At 44.5% G+C, this 24,494-nt stretch overlaps 1 protein-coding gene across 1 annotated transcript in view; it reads right to left on the minus strand.

Moving 5' to 3' along the window:
• cacna1ib (calcium voltage-gated channel subunit alpha1 Ib) overlaps positions 1-23,114 on the minus strand; it is a gene marked incomplete at its 3' end in the record, with an annotated part of 148,468 nt that extends 125,354 nt beyond the window's left edge. Inside the window, 1 exon segment of the mRNA XM_080843756.1 lies at positions 22,966-23,114. Coding sequence (XP_080699882.1) covers positions 22,966-22,979 — 14 coding nt within the window. The 5' untranslated portion in view covers positions 22,980-23,114.
• Positions 23,115-24,494: the final 1,380 nt, after the last annotated feature.

Genomic DNA, 24,494 nt, shown 5'->3' on the forward strand with positions numbered 1-24,494 from the left:
CCATCATAAGATAAAGAGAGATGGAAGGACAAGTAGGGTGGATAGAGGAAGGGAAGAGAGAGAAGAGGTTGTCGTCAAAGTGATGGGGCACAGGGAAGAGGATGAATCAGTGGCCAAACACAGTAGTGAGAGCAGCATAAACAACGGAAAAAGTTTAATGAAAGTTGGAGAAAAGTGTTGAGCACAAATAAGGATGGATTCAGAGTCAAACGACGTGAGGCAATTTAGCCAGGAGGTGGCTGAACGCCAAAGCCACAAAACTGCACTCTAGACAGAGAGAGGAGAGGCGAATCGAAACCGCAAACAGAAGCACAATGCAGCTAATAGACCCAGTCAGTCTGATCTGATATGAAAACCTGCACAGTGATCATCCAGTGCAACCTCCAACTTATTAAACTGTCGCTGTCCCAAAAGCCATTATCGTAATTGCAAAACTGCAACTGACAATAAGAAGCACACTTATCCCTGTGTGTCTGAGTCAATTAACCACCAAAGCTGCCTTTAAAGCTAAAGCCAGCACACAAGTGCTGTATCAGTAGGTCTAGTCCACATACTTCTTTGAGTAAACCTACAGATCAAAAACTTGCAACAAAACAAGTAGCTGGCTCCCCAAATCACTTTGTGAGTGTTAAAAAAATATTGCAGACATTTTGCTACCCTGCCGGCATATTAACAGCCCTCCAGAGGCAGTCTAGTCACGAGGTCCCACAGATCAGCAAAGCAATCAGCCTAACCGGCAACCTTTTCGGTTTCATACTTTTGTCTGTCTTTGATAGTAGTCTTCAAAAAGCTAAACTCCCTCCCTCCTCCTCTCTCCCTCCCTCTCTCTCTCACACACACAAACACACACACACACACACACACACACACACACACACACACCACAGGAAGCAGGTTCACACACAGGGACAAGCCAGGCTTTAAAATCTCTTGCATCTCCCCTGCCTAATGTAGATAGGCGTAATTATTAAAAAAGATGAGAAAAAGCAGATGGAGGAAATTCAGAGAAAATCAGAGTAAGAAAGAGGAGGGGAAAATCATTAATGAGTGGACATCAGGGATGGTGACAGTGGGGGTTAGACTTGCTACACACACACACACACTCTCACACACACACAACGCATACACACACACACACACACACATGCACACAAATGTGCACACACACACACACACACACACACACACTCACACACACACAAACACACACACACACACACACACACACACACACACACACACACACACACACACACACAGAACTATCTTAACACACATCAGTCTCCCTGCAGAGTTAATTGGAGGAAAGTCGTTCCCTTTGAAGTCCCCCCTTAGCTGCACTTTTAGCCTAGTGTTCCAACCCTGTTCCAACACCTAACTGCAACACTTTACCTCAGAACTATTCTCTCTTCCACAGTGATAATGTGAGGCTGTGTCCATGGCACAACAGATCTGCTAGAACTATTCTCTTTCACAGTGATAATGTGAGGCTGTGTGTTCATGGCATACAAGATATGGTAGAACAAGTCTCTCTTCCACAGTGAGAATGTGAGGCTGTGTTTGTGGCACACAAGGTGTGCTAGAACTAGTCTCTCTTCCACGCTGATAATGTGAGGCTGTGTTTTGAGAGAGAGGCTAGAGAGGTGGGATGTCCTCTTGAGCTCTAGGGCAGAGGCAGTGGGCTGAGTAGAGGCTGACCACCAACTCATAATCCTCTGCTTTAACATGGCAGAATATAAAAAAGAAACTGGCATACTGGCAGGGGTGGTAGCCTCAACGCACATGCGCACACACACACACACACAGACACACTCACAGACACATGCACACTCTCACACACACACACACACACACACACACACACACACACACACACACACAGGCACATGCACTCACTCACACACACATGCACACACACACACACACACACACACACACACACACACACACACACACACACACACACACACAGGCACATGCACACAGGCACATGCACACATTCACACACACATGCACTTTCTCTATGTCTGTAAATGTATATAAACGATAGCAAAGGATGTGCATCGGAACTCCCACCGAACAAAAACCCAGCTGGATTGGCTGTACGGTCTAAATATGGCACGAGTGGGAGCAACCATGACCTAATGCCTATTGGCATCCACTGCTGAGTGGGAAGAACGTCACATGGTGCTAGCGGCAGGAGGTGGTGGAGAGCTACTATCATCGCCGGCATCACAAGCTGCTGTGCCCTGCAGGGAAGGGAAAGGCCTAGACGCATTAAAGGTAGGAAAGAAGGTTAAGAGTTGAGTTATGCCGGGTACGAGAGGGAAGCCTAATGACAGGTGCTGATATATCATATCATGGTCATGAAATGTGGGATGTACAGTTGCATCTGTCTGCCATTAAATACCAAACCTCGACTGTTACTAAAAAGCATACACTCATAGACAAACCTTGACTATTGTAAGCAACAGAAGTTGAGGGAGGAAAAAGAAGACCGACTCACGGTGTCAATGATTTATGAGATCAAAAAATACAAATGTTGCAGCCTTGAAGGTCTCATTATTGAATGAAATGAGGGCGATGGCCCATCCCAAATTGTCTCATTCATCATAAAGTAGTTAACGTGTCAACATTTTGTAAGGCGGTAGCTAAGTTTTGAGACGGTACTTTTCCTGGCTCGAGTCCACTATACATATGTATATATACACTACTGAGGAGTCAGGTCTGTTTGGAGACTGGAGTATGTGGAGTTAGTGGAGAATCCAGTAGGAGGCATTCTAATGCACTGGTTTTCACAGTGCTTCCCTTTCTAATACTACTTAATGTTCCGCTCTTGGTTTGTGTCGTGAGAAACAGTACCACACTCAAGCATGACAAGGAAGAGTTAATCTGGAGGTGTTTGTGACAGCACTACACCATCACACATAATCTTTCATTTAAACTAACTTCAGCCTCCCTCTACGATTATGGTGAGGTTGCCACTAGGATATGAAAAGGGCAAGATTTTTAAAGATCTACACAGCTGTCATGTCATCTTGTACTGAGCCTTTTTTCTTTCAAAGGGTGTACATCAAAGGTCAGTTCTAGGGTCAATTTGCAAAGCTTAAAGCCAGCGGGGTGCAGATGCTAATGAAGACAATAACTCTGTTAGATCGATGAGGCTCCTTTTTCTTCTAGTCATCTTCATCTAGTATTGATGTTATTGAAACATGAGGCAAGTGATTTGAATAAGAAAGGACACTAACTGCCTCATGGTACGCAGTCTTCAGTTCTGGAACCGTGCTTCACTTAATGCTGTCATTGATCCAATCCAATCGTTTGTCTGGTGTTAACACAACGAGAGGAATCGGGATTACAAAACGTGTTGAATCCAGCATAACCAAGGTCAGTGCAGTATAGCATGTTAGACAGCAAATAATGACAAGGAGGCCTGTGTGTGTGTGTGTGCCTGAATGCTTCTTTTTCTAATTAAATCATGTATTTCTTAATAGCTTGGTGCTGTACACGCACACACGCACAAACACACACATGTGCGTGCACACACACACACACACACACACACACACACACACACACACACACACACACACACACACACACACACACACACACACAAATACACACACCCACACACACACAAATACACACACACACAGACACACACAAATACACTCATCATTCCATTTAAACAAGCTCCCAACAGTGGAGAGAGAGAGAGAGAGAAAGGGTCCTGCACAGTTCTAGGATGCTCTCCGCTAATCCCCGTTTGTTTGAGTGAGAATCAGCAGCTTCACCTTCATAAGCCCTGAGTACACAACCTCTAGTGCCAGGCCAGATAACCCACTGATCCTTCAGAGGCCCCCGGCCTGATGTTATGGTTGTGTTCCTCTATGCTCTGGTTATATGGTTTTGGGGCTTAACTGCAAGGTGCTAACAACAACAACGGATCATGAAGTGAAGTGAAGTCAAGTCTATTTTCATAGCGCATTAAAAAAAAAAAACCAGGAGTTGTATTAGAGTGCTTTATAGTCAAGGTAAATACATTGATAATAAATTCAGAGAAATGTATCAATTTTAAATATATTAAACAAGCGAGATAAAAGGAAATGAACAACAAAAAACAGGTGAAAGTGAATAAAAGTAAATTTAATGAAAGCTAAACAAAACTAAAAAATACTCAGAAGTTTAAATTGTCCGTTTAATCAGGCTCTGGGCTCTGTTAAGCGCCTAGAGGCAATTGTATTGTTATGGCGCTATACAAATAAAATTGAATTGAATTGAATTAAATTAATCATGGGTTTTGTCATGGGTGTGACCATGGGAACCCTGGGAGCACACAAACAGTTCTGATTGGTTGGATACCCAGGGAACATGCATTCTCATGATACTCATTTAGATCCGTACTGTCCTGTAGGAGACTTTGTATAATATTGTCTACTAAATGAGTAGCTGTAAATGTGATGCAACGGAAGACTAGAAACAAAAGAAAATCATAAAGGTTCCAGTCCTCCCCTCAGCTTTCCTGCACTAAAAATAATGTATGGCTGCTATCTCTGTGGATTATTGCAATACAAATCTAAGCAATTGCGGTCGAGAGGAGTGACCTGGGACGATACGATTTTATTAGGCTATTTCATTTGTTGGCCAAATTGGCAACGAGGAATAATGCCGCAATATGGGTCGGCCTCACTGTGGCTCAAGGGGAAACTTGTGAGCCTGTGTGGGAATGTAAATCACTTTGCTCTACCACAACACTGTGACACAAGACACCAACCATTTTAATAACTACACTAAACTGCACCAACAGGACCAGTCTGTCTTCATCAGTGTCTCTGTGAGGAATAGCTGTTCATTTTTATGGCAATTTACATGAACGTCACTTGCGCAATGCATTAGTGCAGTGTTTTCTATAAGCCTTGTATTTTCCTACAGTTCAGATAGGACATAAACAAAGGGCCCGGTATTGGTTAACCCAAAGTCATGAATTACATTCCAGGTTACACAAAAATCATTGTATCTTACCACTAAGGATAGGCCTACTCCTAAGTCACACTTAAAGTTTCTAACTGAAAGTTTCCCATAGATACAATTGGCAAAGCTACTGATTTTGCAATCAAACATTACATTTAATTCAATTTCGGCACTGGTTTGGTTGTTCTCGCGGTTGGTTAGTGACGTAATTGCATCCCTCACAAGCTCCTTATGTATTCCCTCATGACTGAAACGGTAGGCTAATTCTGCATTTCTAAAACGTTGTCACGTGAAATGATAGAAACTGTCATTTTCTGTTCATTCGGGAGTTGGTCTTAGTGAGTCAGCAGGCCTCTCGATTACTTCTCAGTTCTCCAGGACTTAGGTGGTAGTTTTAGCGCTGAGGGTCTTGGCAAATGACTCTTATTGAAATCAATGAGGAGGCCCAAGGTTAGGACTGACACGCCCATTACTGTTAGGCGTGTCTCCTGAATTAGCATGTTAGGAGCTACTTTTAGTCAAGATGCTTGGTGAACACGGGCCAAGATCTCCACATTTAATCACATATTATCACTGTGTGGATATTTAATAATTAGATTGGTGCTGTAATTCAATTATAATGAAGAAAAACGTATTATACCCATATAACTCGTCTAAACTCTTAATAATGGTCTCATTAAAAAATATATTCTGTAGTCACATTTAGAAGATACAGTGGCGGTCCGTCAGGGCCTTCAAGGCCTTCTCTGCTGGCCTAAACATCATCAGAAAATAAATGTAATAAAATAAATTTAATTTTAATATTTTCTTTTCATAAATATGTATTAAATGATTCCCCATAGTCCATTATCTTCATTTCATGCTTCCAGCGTTGTTCATTTATGTTAGAGCTTTCATCCAATCATATTTCCGCTATCATGTGTTGCCACGCTCCTTGAAATCTTCCCAGAGAACAGAAATCTTCCCTGAGGCCTTCAGAATTCACATTGAAGGCCCGTGTACATCTGATTGGCTATCACAACTTGCTGTTTCAGTTCATTTAAGTTGAATGAACTGAAACAGACAGTTGTGACAACCAATCAGATTTCGAGTTGGCGACACTGGGCCTTCTAGAAGGCCCGGAAAATTTCTTTCCTCGCGTTGAACGTGACACGTAAACGTCCTTTGATTGGATACTGAGGCAGACCGGTGCAGTGCTTCAGTGCTCAGTTTAGCTGGCTAAAACGACGTACATCGGTTTCAATGCTTATTCTTCTAGTTGTTTCAATTGGTAAGACTAAATATAATTACATTAACCAACTCAAATAAATTAGTTTACACAAACTTGATAATTCCAGTTTTTGATACAATTACAACGCCATTTTCAAGACGGAACTTTCAAGAAAAACTGGATATCGTGAGGATGGGAAGTTTAATGAAACTGCTTTGCAGGTGGGACAATGCGATGTTACTTGTTAAACTTGTTAAACCTCACATTGAGTCACATAGGCTACTTTTGGTGGACTTAATAAAACTTTGTAGACTAATCCCTGAAAATCGCCTTTTATTTTTAAGTTGTGACAGTAATATCCAAGCGATCATATAACTTAGAGTTTACTACTCTTAATGTATTGTTAATACGGGTGTATTGATTTGAAATGCTCCGGAAATATTAATAAAGTCTGTTGTACTCGACTATGTTAAGGTGATGCAATGCTCACTTATACTGCCTTTCTGTATAAAATATACTGGTTCGAGATCCATGGCGTCATAATGATGGTATTAGGAGGTGGATTCACTCAGTTTAACATCGTGTAGGACATCGCTGAAGGCCTAGTCGTGAAATGCACGGACCGCCACTGAGAAGATACCTATCCAGTCCTCGATAATCTGAAAAAAGAGGTCCACTGCTAGGTCACTGTGACTATCACTATCAGAGGGCACCATCTTATAGCTTCAGATGACCTGTGACTATCAGAGCCACCATCTTAGCTTCAGATGACCTGTGACTATCAGAGCCACCATCTTAGCTTCAGATGAACTGTGACTATCAGAGCCACCATCTTAGCTTCAGATGAACTGTGACTAACTATCAGAGGGCACCATCTCTTAGGTCCAGATGAACTGTGACTAACTATAAGAGGGCACCATCTTAGCCTCAGACGAAATGTGGTGGTCAGAGTGAGGGTGCAATGATGTCACATAGCAATCATTATAGAAATACTCTGCTGTCTACTCTGCTGTCAGTTGTCTACTGTACTTCACTGGCACTCCTCTGCTGATGATGGATGCTGGAAACAGCCTGTTGTGACACAGATGAGCCGAATGGATAATGATCACTCGCTAGTCTGGGCTCCTTTCTCAGGGGCCCTACCTGAGGGGGGGGCCGCACTGGAACAGGATAATCAATCTGGCCCTCCACTTTACAAAGATGAGGCAAGATAAACACAATTCACAGACAGAAGGTGAAAGAGATGGAGAGTACAGGGGAGGGGAGAGAAAGAAAAAATGAGGAAGATGGGGAGAGATGTGGAGAGCAGGCAGCACACAAGACAATCAATATGGAGAACATTATTACAGAAGAAGAAGAAGAGGGAAAAAGCCAACACAATGCATAGGATGAAAGGAACTACTGGAGCATCGTTCGCCACATCGGAATTATTGAATGCTTGACTTCATTTCCCACAATTCATCAGTCAAAACGCAAAGGCTCTACAAGCAAGATACCAATAGGCCCCAGTGTAACAACAGAGATGCCCTGTGTACACAAAAAAGTAACACTTCATCCACTATTGCCACAATGCTCAGCAGAATACTTCCTTAAAGCCACATCAACTATACTGAGAGCCATTTTTCATCCAAGCGAAAGCAGTTGTAGCTCAAACGTTTACAAAGTGTCATGCTTGTAAACACTGGCACCTCAAACGGTCATTGAACAGACTCTTGAGCACCCCCTGGTGGTACCAACCAGTTCCAGGTATAAGGTGCCAGTGCTCACAATAATGACCGGCATGAGCTACAACCCCACTCCCCATCCAAGGTGCATGCATATGCCATTATCATTTTTGGCCACAAGCTTTATTACACATTTATAACCATGTCGTACATGACCTATTGCACACACGCTTCTAACTTCCAGATTGTAGGGTTCTGTAAACATACTAAGGCTAATGCTAACATTAGTATTAATATTACCAGATATTGGGGCCCTCTGATAGGTACACTGGGGAGATGGCTTTGGCTGTTATAGGCTGTGGAGCTAGAAATACCCTTGAGGCCTACAGGGGGTGGGTCTGTCAGGCTGAGGCGATGACTGAGGACACAGCTGAGGAGACGGATGGTGCACTGTATGCTGCCAGGATGAGGCTCTTGCCTTTGATCACCACAGGAAGGAATTTATTCTCAGTGTCGCCCAGCAACCTGATTCAGCCTCTGATTTGTGATTTGTACTCCTTGGGGCTTGTTTGGGCCATACACACACACATACACACACACACCCAAATATACACACACACACACACATCCAAACATACACACACACAAATACACATGCATACACACACAAATACACACGTACACACACACACACACACACACACACACACTCACACTTTGTCTATCCTGCATCTGGCTAAACGCCCACACGCACACATTCACATTCACCTTGCCTTGTCTGCAGTCACGCTCACTTCAATGTCACACAGTCACACACAGATCGCATTTTTATATTTTATATGCAATCACAACACACCCACCCCCTCTCCCACTACAGACACACACACACCCTCCCTCTTAATCAAGCAAACAAACACACACACACACACACACACACACACACACACACACACACACAACTCCCTCCTCTTGGCTTTCATCTTTGTCGGGATTCCTTGTGATTGCTGGGCTACGTCACCCGGTGCCCCTGTGCGTCACTGTGCGAGCTCTCCTGCTCCCAGGGAGGATGGCCTGACAGCCTGGAGTGTCTAATGAATTCACTTTATTGTGCCGCACCAAAAACCAGGACTAAAAATATAAATAAAAAAAACACAAAAATGGGGGGAGCGGGGAGCTACCCACCGAACCGTGGATCTCCTTGAAGATAATCTGAAGCCTGTCATAATAATTCGATATCGTATATCAATATGACAAATCTACACGTAAATGCAAGATACTCTTCCATGTGCTATCTTTCTGTGTTGATCCAGTAAAGAGAGTTCTGTGTTTCTTTTCATAAGCATGAATAATTCATGCACACTTACTCATGGGTGGTAGCTATGAGCTGGCAAGGGGCTTAGAGCGGAGATGTTCTGGTCCCCGTGCAGCTCTCTGTGCTGTAGACGGCAGGAACAAGTCAGGCACACAGGCACACTGGCAGACACAGAATCACACACACACACACACACGCAAACACACACACACACACACACACACACACACACACACACACACACACACACACACACACACACACACACACACACTCACACACACACACACACACACACACACACACACACACACACACACACACACACACACACTCACACACACACACACACACACACACACACACACACACACACACACTCACACACACACGCGTGCGTGATGGAGACCACATAGAGTTCATGAATAGTCTGGCATTCTCATGTGCCCACGCAGTGACATGATGGTGAAATATGCGAGTGAGTGCGGAGAGGGGTGTGGGCAATGTCGCGAAGGGAATATGAATGTGTGTAAGTGTGAAGTCTGAGACCGGTCAAGGGCAAGATGACATCGACGCGCACACACACACACACACACACACACACACACACACACACACACACACACACACACACACCTGATCACACACTGAGAGAGAGTGAGACAGATAGATAGAGAGAGAGGTGCAGAGACTGCCAATGGATCAAGGTGTGTTCGCATTAGTTCCACCCTCCCTGCCTCTCTCTCTTTTTCTTCTTCTTATTCTCTCTGTCTATCTCTCCTTTTCTCTCTCTCTCTCTCTCTTTCTATGTGTGAAGAGAGATTTCTATGCATGCTGCTTTCTTGGAACAATGACAAACTGCCCCCCCCCCCCCCCTTCTCCCCCCTTCTCCCTGTTAGACATCATAGGGATTGGTTTTCTCCACAGGGACCTCATATTCATCTTTGTAAACACACACAGACACCCCCACACACACACACACACACATCCACCAGCACACACACACACACACATCCACCAGCACACACACACACACACATCCACAAGCACACACACACACACACCCACACCCACAAGCACACACATATCCACAAGCACACACACACACCAACACACACACAACCAAACACACAAACAAACACACATACACACACACACACACACACATACCTACACACACACAACCAAACACAAAGAGATGAGTAAAAAAAAATATCCCCCACATTAAAATCATTTTTAAAAGTTGGTGTCTTAAAGCTTTAAACTCCGTTGTGCGTCCTAAAGCTTTTGACTCCACCACCAACGCTGCCACCGTAGCTGGCGCCGCCACTTTTCTCCGACTCTTTGTGCCGACAACCGCACGGAGATGATGGATGTCAGAGAGTCTCATGCAATTATCTGTCTAATCATCACTCACCCTGCCTCTCGAGAGTGGCACGCATCGGGGGGAGAGAGAGAGAGAAAGAGAGAGAGAAGAGCGACAAGCGTTGTGCGATGCTGATTACCGAGCGTGTCACTCAGCGCAGGCTGAGAAAGACGGCCCGCCTCTGTCTGACTGAGAGCTCACTGTTGTCACACCAAAGGGCTTCCCTGCCAAAGGGTCGCACCCCCAACCCTTATAGCACCCCCGCCCACACATTCAGCAACTACACACCCCGTCCCCTTTGGGAGAGATAGGGAGAAAAGTGTGCTGTAGGGGTGGGGGGTGGGGGTTGGGGTGCCAGCTCAGGCTGAGTGTGACGAGCGTGCCACACTTGCTGGATTCACTTGTTTCAAAAGAGGGAGATCGGAGGGCCATGCAGGAACAACTGTGTTTCATGGTTCTCCAGGGCAATGCAGTGCTCTAACTTCGGTGTAGCCATATTCTCCTCAGAGATACAGTTGAGGATAGTAGGTGTAGCCATATTAGAAAAAGTTAGGTTATCAAAAATATAAAAACAGAACTGAATTTGGATTTCTGGACCTAGGTATGGCTAAAGTCCATAAATCCATAAAAAAAATCCAAGAGGTTGAATCCCTTACCTAGTCCAACACTTAATCACCATCCTTTTTTGGGAGTAGAGTTATTACAATTTCATCTTTTTGATAGCTATGCAAAGCCCTTTGATATATGGAGTATGGGGTATGGGGTATGGAGTATGGAATATGGAGTATGGCGTATGGCGTATGGCGTATGGCGTATGGCGTATGGCGTATGGCGTATGGCGTATGGCGTATGGCGTATGGCGTATGGGGAATGGGGTATGGGGTATGGAGTTTGCCATATACAGATGAATTTGCCTTTTGTTGGACTGCTTCGCTATGGACAACAAAGCTTGTCCCAGATCAATGATTAGCATAACAGAGAGGAATAATAGTGAATAGATAGCAGAGGGGAGTGACACGCTGTGGTGCGACTGAGATCACAATTCCCAGAGCGCCCTTTCAGCTGTGCGCTTTCATGTGCATCCATTAGAGGGAATGGAGGAGGAAGCTGCAGAAAACCTCAGGTGTGCAATCAGCACAGACTACAGTGCCTCACAACCGCACGTGTGTGTGTGTGCGTGTGTGTGTGTGTGTGTGTGTGTGTGTGTGTGTGTGTGTGTGTGTGTGTGTGTGTGTGTGTGTGTGTGTGTGTGTGTGTGTGTGTGTGTGTGTCTTTGTGTGTGGAAATAGATAGACTATTTTGCACTTCCACTGAAATCCGATTTCATTTGGTTTATGCAACAGGCACATGATAAAAGATGGGGCTGATTTCCAAAAGGAAGTCAGTCAGTTCAACCATGTAGGTAGGCTGTCTGTCCGGCTGACTGCCCATCTGTCTGTCCGTCATATTACTGTCTATGCCAGAAATAGAGATATGTAATTAGAGATAGAGGAGGTCTGAGAACAACTGAGAAAAGCTAACATGTTAATCAGCGATGAACATACCGCAGTGCACTGCTTACCTAACTCTCTCTCGCACACACACCCACACACACACACAAATTCACTCATACACACACATACGTACATACACACTCACACGCAGATACACACATACACACTCAAATGAACTATCTTTCACACACACCTACACTCCTACACACACACACACACACACACACATACACCCACACACTCACGTGTTCACAAAGGCACCAATTATAAACCCACCTGCATTGTTCTAAGTTAATCAATCTGTCAGGCTGGCGAGAGGAGCTTATTAAAGTGCGGCTTCTGCGTTATTAAGTTTGCCCGGCTTAATAAACACCCCACACGTACCCCAGCCCTCATACTGCACCAACACCACAGAGACAGAGACAGAGAGAGAGAGACTGAGACCAAGTCTTAGATGGAGACTGAGGTGTCTTCCCAGTGAAAGCTCCCAGCTCATATTTTCATTACAGAAGGCCTCTGTGTTCTGCCCTACGGTAGTCATTAATGGCTGAGGTACCTCTCTGCAGAGTTTGTGTGCGTTAATGTTAAGGGGAGACTGAAGGGGAGACGCTAGAAGTGTTTTGTGAGCGGTGTTGTTTAGGTGTCGGTGAGGTGGGTGTTCGTATGTGTGTGTGACTTTGCTGGAAATCTGCGAATGTGACCAACTGAGCAAGTGAATATATTATCTGGGTGTTGGATGTGTGTGTGTGTGTGTGTGTGTCTGTGTGTGTGAGAGAGAAAAAAATGTCCCTGCTGTTTTTAATATTGCTCGGGCACAGTGTCCATTAGTGAATCCTACACCACTCCCCCCTCCAGAGATGTCACTTCCCATGTCGATTTTAAAATGAATAACAGAGAGAGCCACGCCACCTTCCCTCCAAAGGGCCCACAGCACAAGAGGAGCCAGCTGTGTGTCAGGCACATGTCTGACAGGACACAGTCAGTGGTCTGCCGTTAAGAACGTATTGCTTCATGTAAGGCCCTTATAAAACAATCCAACTGACGACAGACTGAAGCTTTTAAGTATAATTCATCCAAATATGCTAATTCCACTGTTATCTACTCAAGCTTATGGCAGTAGTCACCCGTGGAACCCGTTTGCTTGTGGGAGCAGAACAGAGCGAGCTAGCCAGCGTAATGGCCAGCATAATGTGGATGTCCAGAGAGACCCAGTAATAATTCAGTTGCTGAGAGACACTTTGCTCTCTGGCTCTTTTTATGTGGTAAAGAAACTGAAACTCAGGGTGGGATTCTGTTGCCACAAGGGTAAGAAATGTATTAATTTTTGCAGGGGGCTTTTCCCAAAAGGCAGTATACCCATGTTTATTTCTATACACCACATATAATGGCTTCTGCACACGCTTCCGGCACTGTAGAAGTGGTTCTAACCTGAAATGCCAAAGTACATGTAAAATTCATGGACTGTTCACTGTCAGGCTTTGCTTGACCGGAGTCGGATACAGGAGCTAAATTACAAACAACACTCCAAGAACAAAGGGTTGGGTGGCGTAGTGGCTACCAGGCAACTCCCTTAAAGGTACAGTCTGCAATTCTCAGATTCTATTCCAGCCAATCAACACATTGCTTGAGGAGCACGGAAGGGAGGGATGTATTTGTATTGGCTGGTGAGCTTAAATATCAACAACCTTGCACCAGAATTGTGGACAGAACCTTTATGTTTGCCCGGTCTAGAGGATACTAAAACCATGACAAACTTATACTCCATTCAACACAGATGCCATGTTATGCTTTGATTTGTTTACACATAGTTTCAATGTTCAGTTAAATGACAAGAGGAAGACCAGCCATTCACCATTCTTTCTGAACTGAAACTGCTGTCTTTTGGTGTGACATTAGGGAATGGGAACACTTGACGGAGCGACCAAGGCCTTCTTAAAGCGATGTTACAGACATATTTAGGCCTTCTTAAAGCGATGTTACAGACAGGGTGCGATTTGTCCAAAAACCAGAGGGGGGATGTTTTTTTTTTTTTTTTTTTATCATGAAAAAAAAACAAGCAATACATAGGCCTAGTTCTCTTCATATACATGCATATGTCTATCACGATATGATAATCGCTGCTAGACGCTCAGTTCTTGTGCTCCCTCTCATTCACGTTGAAATACTGAAACCGAAACTGAAACTTCGAAACTGAAACGCAACTGTTTTGGACAGAACTCGCTAATTCAGTGAACAAATATTTTCATATTCATTGTACAGTAGCCTATACACGGAAATTAGCAAAGCCAGCGAATTCTGAGAATGCTGACAGTTCGGGTAAGGTGAACGTTAGTGCCAGCGATGTAAGCAAGTGTAAGAAAACGCTGTCACAACCTGTCTGTTTTTTCATTGTTTTTTTAATAATTGAGGGTTATCCCCCCCATGTATGAAATTCATCCAGCTGAGATGGGGATGTAAAAACCAGAGGGGGGGTAAATCCCCCCCATCCCCCCCGGCAAATCGCACTCTGGTTACAGACATATTTTGGCTATGCCCCTTCCCAGAGCCAAAATGGCCTCCTCTGAAAAGAAAAAATAAATAAACTTGCTTCTCATTTCAACTCCTTTAATCGGTGTGGTTCAAGAGCGAGGGAGTCCAGAAGCTTCCGAATGGTAATTTGTGGCACATGTGATTTATCCTCAATCACCAGATGGTCCTTTTCCTTTCTCTTTTCTTTCTTTCTCTCGGTTTTTTTTTCTTTCTCCTGCTCAGCTATTCTAGTCTCCTTTTCCTCTTCAGCATATTCATAGATTACAAATGAGCAGCATGAAATCCCTCAATCACCATAATGGAGCTCGACTGGCAAGGCTGAATGAGAAGGTTAAAATCCCTCTCTTACTTGTAGAGGAACAGTCAGTGACATTTGAATGTGACGTTTTGCCGAAGAAAAACTATCTGCCCAAGACAGAGGTATGAAGGGAGAGAGAAAAAGAATTTAGAAAAAGTTCAAAAGGAAATATTTAATCAGGAAAATATGCAGAGAATGAGAGGGTCAGGAGAGAGAGGAGAGGAAATATAGAGGATTCTGTGGTGTTCAGACAGCATTGAGGGATAGAGACTGTGTGAGAAACCCAGAGAGATGGTGAGGGGGTGTGTTTGTGTGTGTGTGTGTGTGTGTGTGTGTGTGTGTGTGTGTGTGTGTGTGTGTGTGTGTGTGTGTGTGTGTGTGTGTGAGACTCAGAGAGACGGTGAGGGTGTCTGTGTGTGTGAGAGAGAGAGAGAGAGAGAGAGAGAGAGGAAGGGGCTTTGAAAGTCATTAGCGTCTAGTGAACTATGACTGGTAATCTGTCTCAAATCACTTTCCCACTCTCCGCAGCACAATGGCATCAATAAAGAAACGGGTCAAAAGAGGGGGATGAGCTGTAGAAAGAGAAGAATAGAGAAAGATGAACTCTAATCAGTAGTGATGAGGAGACAGTGGCACAATCGGAGAACGGGGGGATCGTAGCATTTGGCGAGAGAAAGAGCGGGGAAAGAAAAGAGAATGAGAGAGCAGAACTGGACTCTCACAAAGACCCCCTACCCACATCTACAGAACCCCTCTCATCAGCTGAGACTCTGTGGAAAATGGAGTGAAACAGTAGTAGAAACTTTCTAATTTTTGTCTTCACTTCATTTTTGGCAAATTCAAAAAGATATTATTTATACATTTCTCAGCCTTCCCAGTCTTAACACGCCATGTTGGTTGGCACATGTGTCCGGGGAACCGTCCTTATTGTGCCCGCTTGTCTGAGGAAAATGAAATGCTACAAGCACACAGTAGGTGGTCCATCATAAAATATGTACAGTTGTACTCTCTGGAGAAGCAGAGACTGATGGGAGGAATAGACCACTCTGAGATTTTTAGAATATGTATTTGGGTTAAGAAGCCGAAGACAGTATTATTTTTGTTATTTTTTTTTAAACGCCACCATCACAGAGGCCATTTGGGAAGATAATGCAACTCAAGCGCCTCTGAAAGCAGGCATTATAACTTAAAGTTTAGAGATGGAAGGGGTTCTCATGTAGGAGAGACCTGTGTTTCAGATCAAAGATCTATGTGACAGATTTCTGTGTGGGGCCTCACACTTTGATCACAAAGATCACGTGAGGATCCATAATCAGGGTCCCACTGAGGTGTGTAAGTGTGTGTGTGTGTGTGGGGGGGGGGGGGGGGGCAGTGACGCCTATGGATTCGAGCTGCCCTTCTGTCTAACTGCATTACAGAAATTCAAACACACACACACAAACAGACACACACCATACTTTCACCGCCATTACTGTGGATTGTTCCAGCTTGTCACACTTCATTATGCCTTGTTTAGATCTGGTGATGCACACGAGCCAGCCACTAGAGCTGACACCCATGGCTATGGGACACGCTATATTATTAGTGAAACAAGTCTTTGGCTGCTGGGCAGAGAAAGGTGTGAGACAAGGTGATCCCACTAGTGTCACACTGACCTTTCTACTTCGAGATGGACACCAGGCTGCATTCCTTTGCTATAGGATGACGCTCGCTACAAGTAGGAGTTGAAAGAGGCGTGGTCATTTTTTCACTACAGTTACACAGTTGCCATTGATGGTATTGATTTTCAACCATTTTCATTGCCATTCTTGTCATTAGATTCTCATTTGCTCTAGTGCATCATCCATAATGCACACCACTGACACTGAATGAAGGCTTGTATCCATTAAAGGGTCCAGAGCACGTGAAATTGCTGCCTTTGGGCTACCGAGCCACTTTTGTTTGGGATATTTGTCATCATATAAAGAAATCGTATTCATCAAAATCATGTTTAATTATGTCAACAACTTATCCTTTGGAACTATTGGCTAGAAATCAATAACCTGATCATGTTGTCATTCACATCTCCCTGCTCTCCTGCTCTTCTATCAATAATCTAATCCAGATCTGGCCAATGCCTCATGATTGCTGCCCTACACTATTACCGGCAGGATACCCAAACTGTTCCTGGGTCAGTGGTGTTGTGGCACAGATGCACCGCACCACCCTGGGCCCAGCCAAAGGCCTGCAATAACCCTCTCTCTTTCTCTCTCTCTCTCTCTCTCTCTCTCTCTCTCTCCCTCTCTCTCTCTCTCTTTCCCTCTCTCTCTCCCTTTCTCTCTATCATCGCACCACCCTGGGCCCAGCCAAAGGCCTGCAATAACCCTCTCTCTCTCTCTCCCTGTCTCTCTTTCTCTCCCTCTCTCTCTCCCTCTCTCTATCTATATATCTCTCTCTCTCTCTCCCTCTCTCTCCCTCCCTCTCTCCCTCTCTCTTTCTCACCCACCACCCTGGGCCCAGCCAAAGGCCTCCAATAAAATAACTACATTGCCTGTGCCTCACAAGGGATGAATTTATGCAGAGGCCAGTGACAAGATCATCAGGATTGACTGAGTGCACTCCCATGCACAATAGACCTTATTCAGTGATCAATCCATATGTCTGATTGATCCATGACGGAGGGCTCACAAAGGAGAGGAGCGGGGAATCGATGGATGTGACAATGTGATGAACAGAACTTTCATGTCATTAAGTGGTATTCTGACCTTGTGTGGACACTCATGCAAAACTAGAAGCACAAACGCTCAGGCACACACACATAAACACACACACACACACACACACTTCATCACACACACACCTTCATGCATACATAAGCATGCGCACATACACACCTCTACATTTAAGATTATATGATTACATCATCTGCTTTCCCTTAGCCTGTTTTGCACAAGCACAGACCATGGGACACAGCAATCCTTCTCTCTAGTGAGCTAATCTGCTTCTCAGGCACCACTGTGCACTTCTGAAAGCAACTTTCTAATCAGAAAGTAATGAAGTCTCTCCAGGCACAGGAGTGGCATCCACACCCCGCAACGCAGAGGAGGGGGAGGAGGGGGATGGGGAGGGGGTAACCACACGCAGCGCCAACAGGCTTTACACTCTCTCTTTCTCTCTCTCTCTCTCTCTCTCTCTCTTTCTATCTGTGTCCTCTCTCTCTATCTTTCTCCTGTCCTCTCTCTCTCTCTCTATCTGTGGCCTCTCTCTCTCCTCTCTCTCTCTGCCCCTCTCTCTCTCTCTCCTGTCCTCTCTCTCTCTCTCTGCCTCTCTCTCTCTCCTGTCTTCTTTCTCTCTGCCTCTATCGCTCATCTCTCTCTCTCTCTCTCTCTCTCTCTCTCTCTCTCTCTGCCTCTCTCTCTCTCTCCTGTCCTCTCTCTCTATCTCAGTATATGTGTCCTCTTTCTCTCTCTCTCTGTATCAGTCAGTGCGGACACATGTGTCCAGTTTCCGAGCATAGTCCGGTTTCAATCGAAGATCCAATTCATGTAACTCCCCAAATCTAGATTTCCTGTGTCCGACTATAAACCGATGTACACCCCCAGATAAGTGATCGGATTATGCTGGAAATCGGACAACGCGCGCATGGAACTCTCTTACAACTGGACAACAACAACTTTTTCGCATGCTTGAGATCCTGCCCATAGACATATACATGTTATTATGATATGATAATCGCTGCTAGACGCTCAATGTTCTTGTACTCCCTCTCATTCACTTTGAAATACTGAAACCGAAACTGAAACTTTGAAACTGAAACGTTGACTGCGACTTAAGGCGAGACACTACAGGTGAATAGGGTAAAAATCTTAAATAATAGGTATCACCATGAAACTTTCTCAGTTGATTACTCATGTTTAGATTAGAAAAAAATGTATTACAAGTTTTTTGTATTTTGATGTTTGAATATGCAAATTAGGTATTATCTTGTTAAATATGCGCTAATTTGCATAATGTTTAAAAGATTACAAATCTGATCATGGGATAAAGCCAGGTTAAAAATTCCTTTCCCCTTTTGTTGGCATATTAGATGGGAAGAAAATTAGAGAGGGGTTTATGGATATCTACTTTAGTTTTCCTGTAAATCAGAAAATACTGTCGATACCCTTAAAAAGACGATTTTCGCCATGTTTTTGGGGATATAATGTTATATAATTCAGGCTAGGAATAATATATTTACAAATCCCTCTGTAAATGTCTTCATAATATAGTTGGGTACAAGACTGGAAAGTTTGGTGTATATAGGGTGAACTGAAGTGGAGATTTTTTCCTTGGAGTATGACAAAAAACTCTTTTTGAGAAAATCGCATTTAAAGATTCAAGGAAGTGTCAAGCCACGTTGTCAGAAACCACCGCAAACCAATGAAATTGCGTCTTTAGGTTTAAACCCACGTTTTTACTAACATCATTGGTTACTGCTGGAAAGGAAATGTCCTTATTTGGATAACATAGCCTTGTGTGTGAGATACAGGGCTTTCCAACGATACCAAAGATGACAAGCATTAGAAAGCCGATATACTGCACGTTACGTTGGAATGCTAACTTTCCTGGAAACCTATGAGAATACTGACGCCGCTAACAGACAAAATGTGAATAAATATACACATTAATGTATAATTAGGATATTTTCTTTATGCTAGTATGAAAGATTACATGTTTAGGGAGTGAACTAGCTCAAAATCTCAAAATTGACCACTGCTGAAAAAAACAATGTTTTTGCCTGCCGTGTCTCGCCTTAAAGGTGCAATAAGGATCAATAGCTATTCTCTAAAGGTATGCTAGCAGCTAAAACTAACGAAATCTCTTGAAATGTGCTGACTTTGACATTATGACAAACTAGTTACTCAACGACTGTCCTTACACAGTCAAACATCAAGCAAGTGCAACACAAGACTAAGCAAGACGGCAAATATGCTACTTACTAGATCAGCAGAAGGTAAACAAGTCAGGTCGGCGGGCTGCGGCAAGCGAAACTACAGAACACAGTTATATGCCTATCGACCCTGCTATGCCAATGGCACTGACGCGATTCTCCATATTAAATGTCATTGTAGCGCCCCAATTTTTTTTAAGCTGTTATTTTAAGGTTAAACTGCTTATCCTAACCCTAATCCTGAAGCATAATTGTTGCATAATGCACCTTTACGTGCTAATTCACTGAACAAATATTTTCATATTACTTTTTCACCACTTGTTAGTAATGTAATCCATTCATATCGGTGTGAATCAATCAATACTAATACAACTTTAACTGTGGTGTGTTTTTGTTTCATTTCACAACTTATTTACTGTATAATCAACGGTAGCAGATCGGCTGCTCGTAAACATTCCACATTTTATTTGAACTGACGCGGCCAAGATCTGGATTTGTCCCTGCCATGTACCGTGAGATAACTCAGTTAACCCCCCATGGAGAGAGAAGTCGGGGTTTGGCCGAAATCGGGGTACTGCTATCATGTGACCGCACTGTGTATCTTCTCTCTCCTGTCCGCCCTCCTCTCTCTCTCTATCCTGTCCTCTCTCGTGTCCTCTGATCCGGTCTCCTGTAAAATGTCCCCTCCTCACTGATGAAAATGTAAAGGGGACATATTAATGTCTCAAAGGGGATATATAAATGTTTTAAAGGGGACATATTAATGTCTTAAAGGAAATATATTAATGTCTCTAAGGGGACATATTGTGAAAACTCCCTTCTGGACTGCCTACTCACCCACTAAAAAAAATAAGACAACCCAGTCTCTTCGGAGGGCTACCTAGGTCAGAAAGCATGATTCAACAAGCCTTTAAGATTGGACTTGCCTCCTGACGTCAAACACAGGCTCATTAGAACGATACCACCCCCTCATCTGAATATCTCCACCTGTGGCTTGAGAAGTCTTTTTTTGGCTAGCATTGTACTGATGCAGAGGACTGTTCTCAGTCAGCCACAGTAACCCATCTCTAAAAACATAACAATGTTAATACTTTTCTTTAAGTAACATATGCTAATAAAAACTCCAGGGACGCAGGGACTCCCCAGGACACTAAACAATAAATGTATGAAGGCTGATGTTCTGCTGCGGCTCTGCATGTGAATCGGATGCAAAAGCTGATCAAGAGGGATGTGATGCATTGCAGAACTCAGAGTCACAGCCCTGAGCAGCATGCAGGCAGAGAGAGAGAGAGAGAGAGAGAGAGAGAGAGAGAGAGAGAGAGAGAGAGAGGACAGAGAGAGAGAGAGAAAGAGGACAGCGAGAGAGAGAGACAGATAGGTAGAGAGAGAGAGAGACAGAGAGGTAGAGAGAGAGAGAGAGAGACAGAGCAGAGGAGAGGACAGGGGAGGAGGAGAAGAGTGGTGTAGATGATGGCGGAGGTGGAGATGGAGGCTCTGAGGGATGAGGCAGAAGCAGAGGTAGAGGCCGTGGACTTACGAGCCTCGCATGTGCTGTGAATGTTCACCAGAGACCTGCCTGCTACCACACAAGAAAGACTAGATCTCTCTCTGCACAAGCATTCAGCTTTCACTAGGGAATAGGGCTGCAGAACCGCTGCACCTGTATGTGATTAAACACATGCGTCCTCAACACACACAACACACACAACACACACACACACACACACACACACACACACACACACACACACACACACACACACACACACACACACACACACTCTTTTTCTCCTTCATACAATTCCCAGTAGGAAAATCTATTAATCTATTTCACTGAAATGACATGTAAGATGGCAAAGTGCACACACTCACACACATTCAAGTGCGCACATAGCACAAAATCCCCGCACACACACACACACACACACACACACACACACACACACACACACACACACACACACACACACACACACACACACACACACACACACACACACACACACACACACACACACACACACACACACACACACACACACACACACACATTCTCTGCCTCGTTCACATGTTCCTATGGGACCTCCACTATGATCCCCCTCCTCCCTCCCCCCTCCTCTTTTTAGTTCTTCCTTTATCTTCCCAGAAAGAAAAAATAATAGGTTCTCCCTCTGGAACCAGTTGCAAAACTTTGATTTTCAAACAGCATATAGGACAAACGGCCCACACCCTCCCCGGTACATCCTATTACACAGCAGCTGCATCATCCAGTGCACAGCCATGTTCCCACCTCACTTTATTTTATGACACATGGTATTACTTCATTAGTATTGCACAGTGCCTGCCGCCCTCTCCAAGGAGTCACCCTGGGAAAAATGGTGTTACCCCCCCCCACCCCTCCTAACACTTCATAGTAGATTGTCCCCCCCTGTGTAATTAGACATTCTTGCCCACTGGCTGAGGGTGTACCACTCACACACACACACACACACACACACACACACACACACACACAGACTAAGCTGACACACTCATGCACACACAAACACATTCAAACAAGCACATCGCAATCTCAGCATTCACACACACACAGCCAGCTAATGCACATAATGACATTTAATAACTGTATTACAAATGATGCGAATGCCAGCTACAGATGGCTTTAAACTGTGACTTAGCCACAAATGAGCCAACATACCTGCTGTCATTAAGCCCAGCTCACTCTGCAGACAGCCTAGCTTTTAGTCATTGCTGGAAGGGACCGTGCCATTGCAAGTCGACATGCAAACTGGCATATGGTTAGTCTCGAAACAGATGCCACCGAACAGAACAACTGATAGAATCACACTGGCATGGGCCGGCATTTGCCAAGACGATGCCAGACGGGGCCCTCACATTGGTTTCAGCTAGAAAGCCATCTGCATGGCCGTCTCCCTATCCTGTCACTGTGACAAGTGGCGAGCCCGTCATGCTGCTGGCATGCGTCACTGCTAAAAACCCTCAGAGAACATTCTCAAACACTCAAATCTAGAGACCAGGGGCTCTTTTTCTGAGTTCCTAGTTTGCCGTTTCCCATCATGGATTTCAGGGGATCATCAACCCCAACAGCTTTAGGTGAGAGTATGTGGAGGAAGACCATACCATTGTACTCACGTAAATCTGGGGACTGTGCCGACAGTAAATTGTGTGGCTGTTAGTTTGAAAGGATATGGGCTGGAGACCATGCTGATGCACCAGCTGCGGGGGAAGGTGGTCTGTTTGAGGCAGAAGAAAACGACGGGCGCCAGCTCGGGGTACGGCACCAGGAGGGCACTCAGGTCACTGCTGGCATCATCGTCGTCATCTTCCTCCTCCTCCTCTTCCACTCTCAGCCGTTCTGGTTCAACAGCTGCTTCCTGTGCGGGCCCCTCCTCTTCCTGTACAGGCCCCTCCCCTTGTGGGACAGCCCTGTGGTCCTCTTCTGACAAGCACGAGGCCACCGTGGGACCCTCCTCCTCAGTAGTCATGGCTGCGAGGTAATCTGTGACATAAGGGAGAGAATGTTGAAATAGAATCAATCACATGCACATGTGTGTTTGTGTGTGTGTTTGTTGGTGTATGTGTGCATGAGAGAGTAAGAGCGAGACAGTGAGAGAGAAAGAGAAAAGAGATGGGATACAGACATATAGACAGAAATAGAGGAACAGAGTGGATGTGTATATACTGTATGTGTGTGTGTGTCCCAATACGTCAGATTATTACTCTAGCAATATAAAATTATTACCAAAAACGTGACAGAGAAGGTTAACCTACACACACACAAAAATACACAGACACACACATCATGTGCCTTCGCCACCACTTCTTTGTGCAAAACCAATAACATCGTCTGTGATTTGTGAAGGAGTTTTAACCATTGAACCATTATTGAACCAAACGCCTTCAACCAATATTGCAGAAAAGGAATAGCAAACTGAGACATAAACAGGAATAAAAAACGTTTCATCATACACACACACACACACACACACACACACACACACACACACACACACACACACACACACACACACACACACACACACACACACACACACACACACACACACACACACAGAGAGAGAGAAAAAGAGAGAGAGAGAGAGAGAGAGAGAGAGAGAGAGTGACACGTTACACATACACACAAACAGAGAGAGACACGACATTTCAAACACACACACACACAGAGACACACACGCCCTCTCAACTCAAACACACACAGACACACACGATAGCACGTCCTTTCAGTCTGACTGATCACATGTCAGACCCCACATTACTAATGACGGGTCACACATCAGCTGGCCCATATTGTCACAGCTCAGAAAAAGGGGACATGCCTTTACAAAAACAGGAACTGAGTTCAAGACAACAAGGTCTAAATGCTTCATCAATAAATCTGCTTTGGGGGATTATACTTATGACAGCGTAGAAACCAGAGGTTGGTGCATGAGCCAATATCATCTGGATAGATGGATGGATCACATGGTTGCAGCGGCCCGCAAAGAGACAGCCATTTTGGGATGAAGAGAGAGTAGTGTGGGTTGCGTGGGGAGTGTGGAGTGCGGAGTCCTCCTCCGGTTTCTTTCACTCTCTCCCTCTGTAGTCTCCCCCTGTCTTTGCTCTCAAGCTTTTTAGAAGACTTGAAAGCTCTGAAGAGGCACTGCTACTGTAAGCTCACCTAAAAATATATCTGAGCGGGGAGATATTGAACAGGCCTG

Source organism: Sprattus sprattus (assembly GCF_963457725.1).
Source record: "Sprattus sprattus genome assembly, chromosome: 1".
In the NCBI taxonomy this organism is placed as follows: Eukaryota; Metazoa; Chordata; class Actinopteri; order Clupeiformes; family Clupeidae; genus Sprattus; species Sprattus sprattus.